At 43.8% G+C, this 14,139-nt stretch overlaps 1 protein-coding gene across 1 annotated transcript in view; it reads left to right on the plus strand.

Moving 5' to 3' along the window:
• Nucleotides 1-930: 930 nt before the first annotated feature.
• The window catches only part of frem2b (FRAS1 related extracellular matrix 2b), a 70,960-nt gene continuing 57,751 nt past the window's right edge, over nucleotides 931-14,139 (plus strand). The window contains exons 1-2 of the mRNA XM_030067299.1: nucleotides 931-5,985; nucleotides 7,174-7,263. Coding sequence (XP_029923159.1) covers nucleotides 975-5,985; nucleotides 7,174-7,263 — 5,101 coding nt within the window. The 5' untranslated portion in view covers nucleotides 931-974. The remainder of the gene's footprint in view (nucleotides 5,986-7,173; nucleotides 7,264-14,139) is intronic.

A 14,139-nucleotide genomic window follows, 5' to 3' on the forward strand; every position in this document is an offset into this window, starting at 1 on the left:
GTCATATTTCTGGAGTGCACTCTCAGTTCTTCCTCTCAAACACATCTGGTGACAACGGGGCTGTTTGATATATAGGCAGTCTTCTTCTCACACTTTAAAAAGCAGCCAGTTTTCTCCATCAGAACTGAGCACGGCTCCTCTGTCAAGACAATGCAACACACTCCCTGCTTGACATGAGAATCTCGGGATGTGACAGCCTCAACAGGAGGTGAAAAGCAGGTGAAACTGTTGATAGCGTTTGAGACAGTGAGTATGATGAGGTCTGGATATGTAATCCATTCTCCTCAGCAGCGCATAGTGCACCACCAGGGGGAGACAAAGCCTGTCCCCATTTACAACACACACAACATAAAAAGTCCATGTTCTTTCATGTAGGTGCTCTTCTGATTGCTTTCTCTCAGTTAGGGATAGCCTGACTTACACTGCGACATGCTGTGGTGAGATAAAAAAAAATAATAATGATTTTAAAACATTTACCCGTTGAGCTTGAGCCTGCTGCACACGTGTTTCACAAAACAAATGCACCACTGTGCCCGTTTTAAGTTCGTCAAATCACACTGGAACTGGGCAAATGTCTTTAAAATACGCTCCATGCACAGGTAAAACATCACAGTATTTATTTCCTTTTCTCCGCCTCAGCCAGCCTGCTGAAGTCCAACCCACGCGGTATCGTTTTGTCTCCCCAGAATGACACGAGCCACATCCATTTAAAACCTGGCAAACGCATTCCAGCGGAGATATCACCCAATCGCCTGGAAAGAGGGCGTAACTCTTCTTACTCCGGCTTTGCTGGAGTATGAAGTTTAGGTTAGTGTACAGCTGCTGCGAGAGAATGGTGCACCTCAGTACGCATAGGTGCGTGATATTTTCCAGCTCTGGTTTTATATTCTTACAACTTTAATCGCCGCACGCAAGTTTAAATTGGGGTTTATGCGCAAAGTTCGGAGTGTCTCCTTTGCGGCTTCGCACTACAAATGGCTTGGATTATTCCCCCGCATCTGCATGGGACTGGCGCTGCTTTTGTTCTGTTTGCGGTAATTCTGACAGGTGATGCAGTTACGCAGGTTTTTGACAGCTATGGATTATCGTACGCCCTGAGGTCCGAGCTGTCAGAGGATGCGATATTGGTCGCCAACAATGGGATACGCGTGCCTTTCGGGAGATCAGTTTATATTGATCCCATCAACGATTTGGTCATCCAAGTTCAGCCCGGTGATAGATGCAGCATAACAGTCCTGGACAATGATCCCTTGTCTCAAAGGCCTGGACATCTGTCTCCGAAAAAGTTTCCATGTGAATTTGGCCCCAACGACGTGAAGTATTCCCACTTTGGCTCCAGGAGTCCGCCAAGGGATAGAGTGAGGTTACAACTCAGGTATGACACCCAAACGGACACCGTTATTATACCTTTTATGATGGAGGTGGAAGTCATTTTCACCCAGCTGGAAGTGCTAACGAAAAATATGCCGCTCACTGTTGAGAAACTGCTTGGTACGAGTAACCCCATCGATAGGAAGATTTTAGAGTTCTCCTTTGATAGAAGCGCACAACAATGCAAAATAGCCTCCCTCTCCAGTGGCAGCGCACTGCCTAGGTATGGGAAACTTGTGGATGAGGGCAGTCTTGGAAAGATGGTGGACTGTGATGAATTTATAACAAAGAATATCCGCTATCAGCACACTTTTGCTGTGAAATCACCCAACAGAGATTATATTCCCATGCTTGTGGAATTACAAGATAAGGAGGGCAATTTGCTGAAGCAGGAATTTTTCCAAATTTTGGTACGAATTAAAGAGGGAGAGGAAAACACAGCCCCTAAACCCAGCTTTGTGGCAATGATGATGATGGAGGTGGACCAGTTTGTAATGACAGCAATAACCACGGATATGCTGGCTGCAGAGGATATTGAGTCTAATCCTGATGACTTAATTTTTAACATCACATCCCCCCTGTCCTTTGAGGAGGGCTACATAGTAAGCACTGATGATAGGAATTTGCCAATAACATCATTTTACCAAGGAGACCTCAAAGATTTGAAAATAGCCTACAAACCCCCTGCGGTGGATTCAGACACTGAGCGGATTTTCCAGATTGAGTTTGAGGTTGTGGACACAGAGGGGGCTGTGTCAGACCCTTTTGCTTTCATGATTGTTGTTAAGCCTATGAATACACTGGCTCCTGTGGTGACGAGGAATACAGGCCAGTTGCTGTATGAGGGACAGTCCAGGCCTCTCTCCAGTTCACACAATCTGGAAATCAGCGACGAGGATAACTTAGACAAAGTCAGAGTCACTGTAATTGACGGGCTCAGGCATGGAGACCTAACTGTTCTGGGCTCCAGGAGGAAATTTTTCACCCCAGCTGACCTCGATGCTGGAGTAGTCATCTATCAACATGATGGAAGTGACACATACAGTGATAATATTATTTTCAGGATGACTGATGGCAAAAATGAGGTCGAGTTTCTGTTTCCCATCACCGTTGTACCGACTGATGATGAGCCTCCCATTATCAATGCAAACACCGGTTTGGTTTTATTCAAAAACCAAATGATGCCCATCTCCTCTCTCATGCTCAGTGCAGCAGACATTGACTCAGAGGATTCTACTATAAAATTCACAATCGTGTCTCCCTTTTCAACTATTGGGCAAGTGTTGCTGCGCCAGGCTGAGGCCCCGGAGGACCCATCAACCTGGAGGTTTAATGCAGAGGATGAAATGTACGAGAAAGTAGTTACTGAATGGCTGCAGCAGGATATTACTGATGATAAACTGTTTTACAAGCATGTTGGACCTCACAGCACCAGCGCAGTCATGGATCAGTTTGTTTTCAGAGTTCAAGATGACAATGACCCACCTAACCAATCAGGCGAAAGCTCCTTCATCATTAGGATTCTCCCTGTTGATGACCTCAGCCCCGAACTGTACCCTGGCACTACTCTACAAATGACTGTGCACGAGTATCATCTTACTCACTTCCGCAAGAAATTCCTCCGTTACACTGACCTGGACTCAGAAGATAGGGATCTCAAATACACAATCACCCAACCACCAACGGATACGGATGAGAATAACCCTGTTGTTTTGGGTTCCCTTGTATTAACTGAAAGCCCAGGCACTGAAGTGACAACATTCACTCAGGCACAAATTAATCACCATAAAATTGCTTACAAACCTCCTGACCTTGAGCTAGGAATTACTACTCGTATTTTGCAGTTTAAGTACACCGTGGAGGATATTTCTGGAAATAGTGTTGAAGGAGTTTTCACTATAATTTTGCAGCCTGTTGACAACAAGCCACCACAGATAATCAACTCTGGGTTCACTGTGCTTGAACGTGGCACCCATATCATCACAAGTGCTGAGCTAGACACCTCAGACACGGACACTGACAGCAAACAGATATCCTTTACTGTTAGCCAGCCTCCCCTCCACGGCCAGATGCAGTTTATATTCACAGACATGACAAAAGGCGACGCTTTCACTCTAGAAGACATTGGAAATGGCAGAATTTCCTACATCCACAATGGAGATGAATCAACGGCTGATTCGATACAAATAGATGTCAGCGATGGTGTCCACATTGTCCCAATTACGATCAAGATTACCGTGAAGCCCATTGATGATGAGACCCCAACTATAAGTCTCCCAGCTGGCACAATTGGCTCCTTTATAGATGTATTAGAAAATGGAGCAACAGAAATCACAAGTAATGTCATTCAGGGAAGGGATGAGGACACAGATGACCTCCGTTTGACCTTCATTGTGGAGGACCCGCCAGTGTTAGGTGAAATCCTGGTGAACGGTGTCCCATCAGGCATGTTCACCCAGGCTGATATTATAAATGGACTGGTAGTTTATGCTCATACCAGTGGGGAAGTAGGCCTGACCACCAAGGAGGACTTTTTCAATCTCACTTTAACTGACATGTCTGATGAGTGGACTGTTGGGGGAAATAAGATTACTGGTGTCAGAGTGCATGTTACTATTCTTCCTTTGGATAGCCAGCCCCCAGAGGTCTTTGTGGGCCCGCAGTTTTTTGTTGTTGAAGGAGAAAAGAACACCATTGAAATCCGTCACATGAGCGCTGACGATGTCGACACTCCAAATGATGACCTCCTTTGTACAATCATAGTACAGCCAACTTCAGGATATGTAGAAAATATCTCTCCAGCGCCAGGATCGGAAAAATCCAGGTCCGGAACAGCTATTAGTGCTTTCACCATCAAAGACATCAGACAGAATCACATTTACTATGTTCAAAGCATTCACAAAGGAGTGGAACCAGTAGAGGATAGGTTTACATTCAGGTGCTCTGATGGCATCAATTTCTCTGAAAGGCACTTTTTCCCTATTTCCATAATACCTTCTAATGATGAAAAGCCTGAGATTTTCATGAGAGAGTTTGTAGTTATGGAGGGCATGAACATAGTCATCGACACACCCATTCTGAATGGTGCTGATGCAGATATTCCCTCCGATGAGCTGACATTCATTATCACCCGACCTCCCAAGCATGGATTTATTCTCAATCAACTGACTACAGGCACTGTCCCAGTCACTAACTTCACCTTGGATCAGATCAGGGAGGCTTCCAGCATTGTGTATGAGCATGATGACTCAGAGACCACAGAGGACAGCTTTGATATTGTTCTCACAGACGGAAAGTTCAGCATAGAGAAAACAGTAATAGTTATGATTATCCCCGTGGATGACGAAACCCCAAGGATGGCTATCAATGACGGCCTTGAAATCGAGATAGGTGATGTGAAAGTCATAAACAGCAATGTTTTAAAAGCTACTGATCTAGACTCTGAGGACAGCACATTAACATACATAATTCGCTACGGGCCTGGTCAGGGGTTTTTACAGAAGACTACGCCTTATGGGACGTTACAAAACATCACAGTAGGGATGAACTTCACACAGAACGACGTGGACCAGGGTTTGATTGTGTACGTTCATAATGGACAAGAAGGGATTCGCGATCTCATCAAATTTGACGTGACCGATGGCATTAATCCTTTGATTGACAGATACTTCTATGTCACAGTGGGTGGTATTGACATGGTTTTCCCAGATGTGGTCAGTAAAGGTGTGTCCCTAAAAGAAGGTGGCAGGGTGACCCTGACCACGGACCTGCTCAGCACCAGTGACCACAACAGCCCGGATGAGCATTTGGTCTTTACAATCACCAGAGCGCCAATGAGAGGACACCTGGAGTGCACAGACACTCCTGGGATGCCCATCACGTCCTTCACACAGCTGCAGCTTGCTGGCAACAAAATCTACTACATTCACACTGCAGACGATGAAGTGAAAATGGATAGCTTTGAATTTGAGGTGACAGACGGCTACAACCCAGTGTTTCGCACATTCCGCATCGCCATCACAGACGTAGATAATAAAAAACCCGTGGTAACAGTGCATGGCCTAGTTGTGACAGAGGGCGAGAACAAGCTTATCACACCTTTTGAGTTAACAGTAGAGGATAGAGACACTGTAGACCGCCTCTTAAAGTTCACAGTCACTCAAGTCCCCGTTCATGGTCGCCTTCTCTTTAACAGCACCCGGCCCGTCACCTCCTTTACTAAACAGGATCTGAATGAAAACATGATCAGTTACAAGCATGATGGCACAGAGAGCGCTGAGGACAGCTTCTCCTTCACTGTCACTGATGGCACTCACACAGACTTCTATGTGTTTCCCGATACAGTCTTTGAAACTCGTAAACCTCAGGTGATGAAGATTACTGTGTTCTCAGTGGATAACGGGGTGCCACAGATTGTGGTGAACAAGGGTGCGCCCACATTGCGGGTTTTGGAGACTGGCCACCTTGGCTTCATGATTACCAGTAAGGCCCTGAAGGCAGAGGACAGAGATAGCCTGCATGATTCTGTGACCTTCAAGATTACTGTGGGCCCAGAGCATGGCTACCTGATCAACCTTGGCAAAGGAAATGCCACCATCACTACTTTCACCCAAGGTAAGAGAAAACTGCATTTTAAACGGTGTTATGAAACCATTACATTGTGTTAGATTTGTATTGTACTACACAGGTGTATCATGTTGAATTGAAGATCATTTTTAATTCCCAGAGGTGTTAAAGCCCACTAATTCTCAAGGCCATTGAACATTTCCTCACTATACTAATTGCATTACCATTTGAAGTCTGAAAAAAGCTGACTTCAAAACAAAGGTTTTTGTTTTCACTCAAGAGACTGACTATTTACAGAGATGAAGTATGCCAACGCCTCAGGCTGACCAGATTTCACAAGTACAGTGCTTTTTCAGTCCGTGCCTAATCTCACTCTGGCAGAGAAGTGATGGTTATTTGTACGTACTTGTAATATGTTTTCTAAAAAAAACAGACAAGGCGATTATTGACATGATCATAGATCCTGTGGACATGCAAACGTTTCAGCATAAGGGTGACATGTTATGTGTGACAGCATACCATCAGTTTTGCAAACAGAATTCCAGAAGTTATATTTAATGCAAATGGACCAGAGGGGGGTCTTGGTAAACTCTAAATATCAGGGTAGCGAGATCAGTGTACAGTCAATATCCATGTACTTCCTGCTTGTATTTACTGAGTCACTCTGTAAGCTGCTTCCCTCAGGAGGCCTGTTCAATATTTTAAGAGTTCTCACAGGGGTAAACAGACAATAAATAAAGCCACTATCTCCTGGGCATTTGAAAATTGTGGCTATGCATTTTTATGCGTCGGCCTCTTTGAAGGGAAATGTTTTGACATCAAATATTGAAGACAGCACGGCCTGTAAACTTAACAATCTTTCAGATCTGGGGCTGTAAAGAACCCTCTCTAGCGCCTTACTATCAAGATGGTAAGACAGACCACAGTGATGTAGCTCCAGAACAGCCCATATTCTTTATACTCAGTGTCATTCGGGAGCCTCATAGATATACAAGGCTTGTTACGAGGCAGTTTCTCTTCTCAGATCACCCTCAACACCATACACATGCACAAAATGTATCAGTCTTGGCTCACCTCTGAAACTGGGGCTTATGTGACATCTGGTCTTTTAGGACTGAGCTCAACAAGCTTGGCCTCGTGCCATTTTTGTCAACCAAGTCAAATAACATGATGAGAATTCTTAATTGACAAGATATCACTGATTTTATGTAAGCATGACTTTCTGTCTTTTTTCAGCTGAAATTGATGAGATGAAGATATGCTATGTTCTGAGAGATGGTGACAATGCTACAAACGACATTTTCTATTTCTCCATTGAGGACAATGGTAAGTTACTTTCCTTAAATAATCAAATATAATGTGCTTACAGGCTGTTTAGACAGCATTGTGTCATCTTTCCAATTAGCTAATGTGAGTGACGGTGAGGAATGTTATTGGCTTAAAGGAGTGAGCAGTGGGTAAGGATTAAACAGAAAATCTTGGCTTCTTGAAGTTCTGCTCTGTAGCTAGCACACTGTTCTGGCTGAAATCCTTGTCATGCTGGCTAACCTCTCCATGAGGTGGAAATATTGAGTTGGCTTATCTTGTCTCCACTTGATCCTCATCAAAATCATCTTTTGCTAGGAAGTTAAAGCAAGGTCTTTTATGCATTTCATAAAATGTCTAACATAGCAAATTCACTGTTACTATTCAAAATGTGCATGCATGAATGGCAGAATTTTTTCAGAGACATTACTTATTTGAACAGTTTTTCATCTGGGCATGAAAAAAGGCTGAAATAGGCATGCAGTGAAAATCGAAGAGGGAGTGTTTGGGAAATAGCATAAGATAGTCACAGGAGGAAATTTTCTTTACTGGTACGCTTTTCATAACCTTTTCTCTGTATCATACTCAATCTATCTCCCCCACAGCTGGTAGTTTGAAAAAAATAACAACATTTTTATATCAGGGCTGCCACATTCATTAACTTTTTATGTTGGTATCCAGGGCAGTACTCCTCATAGAGGAATCCTTGCAGTAACAGCAAAGGTTGATAAGAGAGGGGCTTATCCTCTGGCCTCACAAAGGACCCATCAATTTACTCTGCAATGTACCAGGCAGTTCAGGCCTCTGACACCCCAGCTTTACGATCCATTGTTTTTCCATGCAGGGGCCTCTTTTTTTTTTTTTTTTACTCCAGTAAGTAAAACAGTTAGTTAAGACTTCCACTTTTACATATGTAACCAATTAGAGGCTCAGTGAATGCTTCGAATCAATCATGCTGCTGTTGCCGATTAGTTGAACTTGCCTGCCTGACAGCGAGTCCTTTCTGCTATCCTTGATGGTGATGAGTGAACACAAAGGACCTCTCTGATAGAGGCCCTCTTTTCCCACAATGCACCTCAGTGGGCCCCTAAAAGCAATTTCTCATCTCTCGACCTGGGACTAATCGGTAGCTATAGAGAAATAACAGACAGGTTAACAGCGATGCCAACAGGTGAATGGGCTGCTAATGAGAGCGTTGACAAAAGTGCACGGGGCAACAGCGCTTTATCAAGAGCTGATGCTGAATGCCAATACTTAATCAGAACTGCTGGTAGCTGTCAAGCCCATTCAGAGTCCCTTTATTGTTGAGTCAAGTTCAGTCAATCCACTTATTATTGGCTCAATTTATCATGGATCTCTATGGGCTCTCTCTCTCTCTCTCTCTCATTCCCTCCCTCTTTCTTCAGTGTACACACACGAAAATTGAAGATGCTCTTACATCCCGCACTGGTAGTTTATCTTCCAAAACTGACAATTAGATTAGCTTGTTTCCCCACTCCCAACAATCTTTTCATGTCAGTTTTAGACTTGATAATTGGATAACAACATATCTCCCACTCTCTCCTCTGTCCTGGTTATATACTCATTAATCAAAACAAACAAATTAAAACATGAAGATGGAAAGGTCAGACACACATCTTTGCGCGTCTGCTGACATCAAACTTGCGCCTGTGAGTCACTGGAATCTCTTTGGAAAGAAAGTTCAAGTGTGAAACGCCAAACTGGAATTTGTGTTACACAATGGCACCTAAACGACTTGACAAATTGATAGAGAGATTTGCCAGCCATAAGGGGAATGCCCTGCACATACTGCAGTGCAGCTTGTGAGCCAGTCATTGAGTGTTTCATTTTTTTTTTTTTTTTTTAAAGACTTGAGCTGTGCTGGTGGCTGCCCTAAATCCCCAGACAGAGCCTCCAACTCTTTGAACAGCCGTGTTGGGGAGGAGCTGAATGGTGTACAGCTGCACTCAGTCATGTTCAGCAGCAAAAAACACTTTCCTCCTCAATTCAGCTTCATTTGGATATTTATTTACCAGATGCACTTGTACGTTTTTAGATTTAAAAGCAACTTTTTTTTTTTATCATGGCACCTCACTGTGACTCCTAGCCTAGTGGCTTTGACAAACTGAATGAAACTGAATGAGTGCATTGTTTTGAGTGTATGCATATGCTTAATGTCTGTTTATGCATTTCTTGGCTTTCTGCTTTAGACATCAACAGACAGGCTTTCAGGCTTTAGCCAAAGCTGGAAGCTGAAAACTCTGCCATCACTGTGACCTCAGTGGCCTCTGCTTCAAGTTGCTGAGAGCACTGTACTGGGACCGGTGCCCTGCACGACTGATTGTTATAGGATTGATGCTGGTTCCACTGCCACTCAAAAATAAAGCAATTCACAGTCTGCGCTCATTACGGGGCACTGCAGCTCTAATTTACTCTTTGCAAGTTTTTTTTCTCACAAGTAGGGGAAGGCATGGAAAAAGCCAAGTCATTCATTACGCTCTATCAAAATGCTTGGAGCAGGTTGGCATCGGACCACAAGCTTGATCACACTGTTGAAGTTGAGATCTTAGTCCTGTGTTAGATGCACTGACTTGGTAGATGGCATAGTGTTGGCCGACTTAAAGGGAACCGCCATGGGGCTGGTTCTTCCTGGCAGTGATATTCCTGCTGTTTGGCTTGTTGTGATTTAACTGTAAATGTTGGCACAGTTGTACGTGGAAAGATAGTGTGATAACGACCTTTTATTTGAGTAGGCTGCATATCGATGATGTTTTTTCTTGAAAAAGGGAAAGAAGGCCTTCGCTGAGGAAAATGTTAAACCTTGGTGAACTGTTATGTTCAGCTCCATGACTTATGCTTATGTAATTTCAACTTCAAGAGAAGTTTCTGTTTAACTCAGTTAAGTTGGCTACATAAAGAGACCAGATGGGCTTTTCACCATAAATAACAACATAGCAATTAGGCTGTATCCCAAAATGCTTGTCATTTTTTAATTGGTGTGTGTCACAATGAATGAAGGTTCCTCACTGCGTATGACTAATGCACAGCTACTCATAACCCACTTGTGCTGGAACAAACTTCAGACTGTTTCAGATACTCTGCATTCCACACACAATTTTATCTGCTTGATGTGTCGGTGGGACCGTAAAAAGAAGGCAACTGATTGTTGTGCCTCTCGTTTTAGTGAATTTCTTCTGTGATTCTCTGTGACCAGCAGCTCTATCACTCGTTCTGTTTGTCGGTCGGTCGCTGGATCGGTTGGCTGGGCCGCAAAAATTTCCCCGTCCCTTCGTGGTCACAGTTTTCACCTTCACAAGCTGGATTTTGGAGTGGAGGTCAAGTGTGTGTGTGTGTGTGAAGGTGTGTGAAGGTGTGTGTTTGTGTTCATGAATTGTTTGTCATGGGAGGCATCACTGGACTGTGCAGAGGTTCCTTTTCAGTGGTGTGGGTTAGCCCCCGCCAGCTTGTTCTGCTGGGCCGTCCCATCACTGGTCCACAAAGCTGTGCCCACCTTATAGCAACTGTCTACCTGTGAGGCTGAAATTTCCCCTGGAGGTCAAGTGTTTTTGACTGTGTGTGTTGGTTTCCATTCAAATATATCGAAATTTTTTAGCAAATTTTGTCAAAATGCGCAAAAGATAATGCGAATTTATGCCTGATTCCGTTAGTTTTGTTTTGCGATTATTGGGAGAAGAGTGCGCCGTGAGATGATGTCATCAGATAGCGTCTGTGTGTCGACTGAACAACAACAAACACTCAGCTGACACTCAACAGCTGATCATGGACAGATTCCTGCTGAACTTGTGGCTCTTGGGAGAAGTCTGGTTACTAACTTCGTACCGAACCATCCTAAATAAGGAATAAGAGACTAATAATAATAATAATAATAATAATAATAATAATAACTAATAGCGTAGAAGTGTGACGAAGTATCCGGTCATCGTTTATTCGCAAAACCTGTTTCCACAGCAAAATGTCGCATTTTCTTGTATCGATACGCTGAGAAATCCGCCCCCTCCAAGCGTAAAAACTTTTTTGCAAATTTTCGGCCGTTTTTCGAATTTCTGGCGTTTCCATCCAAGTTTTTTTTTTTTTTTTTTTCCGCAATTTCTGAAAATGCGAATAAAAATAGGTGGATGGAAACCCAGCTTATGTGTGTGTGTGTGTGTGTGTGTGTGTGTGTGTGTGTGTGTGTGTGTGTGTGTGAATGCATGTGTGTACCTGGTCGCAGCTATTGCGAATTCGTGCTTGTTCAATGAAACTGCCACTCCGGGTCTGTGTCGCTGCGAGGGAGGTGGTTGAGTTCTTCCAGAATGAGATGACGGAGGTTTTATTTGTGCATCTTGCTGTTTGTCAAACTTGTCAAGGTTTTGAATGTATAATCACTGAAGACTAAAATTACACACATTAGTCTGTGGCTGTCTTGTTCGCCGTTGAGAAATCACACCTGTCCTGGGAAGTCACAAACTGATGCCTGAATCAAGAACCTCGTTAATTAATTAGAAAGTGCCTCTTTGGGGAAAAAAGGATTGGTGGCTGTGTGTGTGTTTGTGCTTGTACACTGCAAAAACCTCAATCTTAACAAGTCGTTTAGCCTCATAGTTAGTGTTAAAATATTGTTTTTCTTAAAACAAGTGGAAAAACTCTGCCAGTGGGATAAGAAAGTCCCACTTGTTCTGAATGCTAATCAGCTTGTTTTCAGAATTTCCCTGTATGAATTGTCATTTTTTTTTTTTTTGCTAATAGTGGGCTGATCTGCCTTGTTCTGCCTTGTGTCAACATCTTTATACTATTTGTACTATTTATCCCAGAAAAACACTTGAAACAAGAGAAACTGCATTGGAAACAAGTGGAATTATCTGATCATACTGGCAAGATTTTTCATGTGTTAAGAAAAACAAGATGTTAACGCTGAAGCTGAGACCAAACGACTTGTTTAAATGGATATTTTCTGCGCCGTGTGTGTGTCGGGGTGGGGAGGGGGGGAGTTGCGCCTGTCATTTTTAGTCACTTAATTGTTGCGTTTCGGTGATCTCCAGCCATCGGCCTGTCTCCCGAGGTCTCAGGTGCATTCAGGTGAGCTTACCTGAGCACACACAAGCCCTGGCATTTCCAGGCAGTTGTTTGTGGAGCTGAATCCCCGTCTGCCTCCAGCCCCTAATCCAGCCAGTCAGTCAGCATCAGGGATGTTTCTATTGACAGACGCGCTGCTGTTGCCTTTGTTTTTCATTCCAGGTAGACCACCCCTCCGCCTCTCTGCTCACTCTCTGCTGGAGAGCCGAGGAGGAAGAAAAAAAGATCATTGATTGCTCAGTTCATAAAAATTTGCTACTTTTGAAGGTCATATTCGCACAGTTCCTCCCATTTCCCATTTGGGAAGTGAATATTGTTTAATGTGTAAAGTATGAAAGTTTGAGAATCAATATCACAGATTCAGAATTCAGATTTGTAGTGGAATGGCTCCACAGAGCAAATTCCTGACTTGAACATTTTTTTTTCTTTCCATGGCAGCACCTGAAGCAGAGAGGAATGTTTGTTTTTTTTTTTTTCCTGTCCTCTCCAGTGTCCGATGCCTGGCTGCAAAGCCAAGCTCAACAGGCGTGTTGTGTTTGTTATTTCTGCCTCATGAAACAAGATAAATTCAGGTCACCATGAGTGACAAATGGCAATCCTCCGAATTGAAGTTGCAGCCCCATCCGCGGCGCGGAAGATCTGCATGTTCCGTGTGATCGGAGTGTAATCGCCTGTGACACTGAATGCATTCTTGAATTCATCTGCCTCTTTTTCCCCTCCTCTCTAATCCCAGGTTAGAGGGGATTATCTCTCTCCCTATGGCGTGCCAGAGCACAGCAAAAGTAAGAGAGAGCATGCACTCACACGCCGTCGTGAGTCTTTGTGCATGGTATACCACCTACATCACAGCACAGTGATGACTCTGCACATTTCCCCGTGTGTTACCATCCCATTATTAATGTAATTGTCACCCCTACCCGTTCCTTGGGAGGTATAACATTCCTCCGTCCTTGGGACCAATGGCAAAGGTGCCTCATGCATCCAGTGTGCATGGTATGTAATAGACCGCACTGCAAAGCTTCAGGAAATTACATAGCCCATCTTGTTGTCCTGTTTTAAGAGATTTTAGGGTGTAAAGATTTGCTCGCAGCCCATCTGCACTGCAGCTAATAAAATACCGGGTAGTCATTTTATTGTTTGTGGGGAGGGGAGGGGAGAGAGGCGGGGGGGTGTTGTATAAAACATCTGGGTGCTGATTACAGAGCTATTCCTGGGTAACAGCTGCTTCACTTTGGGGATGAAAACTGAATTACAGAGAAGATTTAGGCTAATCGTTTTAGATGGAGTGTGATTTGCCTGGCACGTTCGTTCCACACATCCTCAGCGACTCAACTTTGAGTCATATTTTTTCTCTGCGAGGTCTGCAGTGCAGCAGTTGGTTGTGTTTAACTGGTACCAGTGTTCTCCGTTCAGCAGATGTGGTTGCGAGGCTTGTGTGTGTGTGTGTGTGTGTGCGTGCGGGGGCAGGTGGCCCTTCGTTATCACACTCATCTCTTTTAAACTGATATTTCATACTGGTGGAAAACGTTTTATAAGCATATCTGATATCATATATAAACCGAGCTGCTCTTTGACACTTCATATTCACCTCTCGGATCTTCGCCTTTTGTTTGGCATTGAAATGTCTTGCACCCGTCTCGTTTTGTTCGATGAGCGCAGACGCCGAGCGCAGTACAGAACAAACTGCGCACCGACACCCACAACCACCGTGGTTTTTTATTTAAGGGTGCGCGTGACCTCTTTAAGTTGCTCGAGCGGAGATTACCCTTCTATTGATTTCTTATTCCTCTGCAAACAATCAAACATGTTTAACAGTTACAAAAC

This window comes from Myripristis murdjan, chromosome 13 (genome assembly GCF_902150065.1).
Source record: "Myripristis murdjan chromosome 13, fMyrMur1.1, whole genome shotgun sequence".
NCBI classification, from domain to species: domain Eukaryota; kingdom Metazoa; phylum Chordata; class Actinopteri; order Holocentriformes; family Holocentridae; genus Myripristis; species Myripristis murdjan.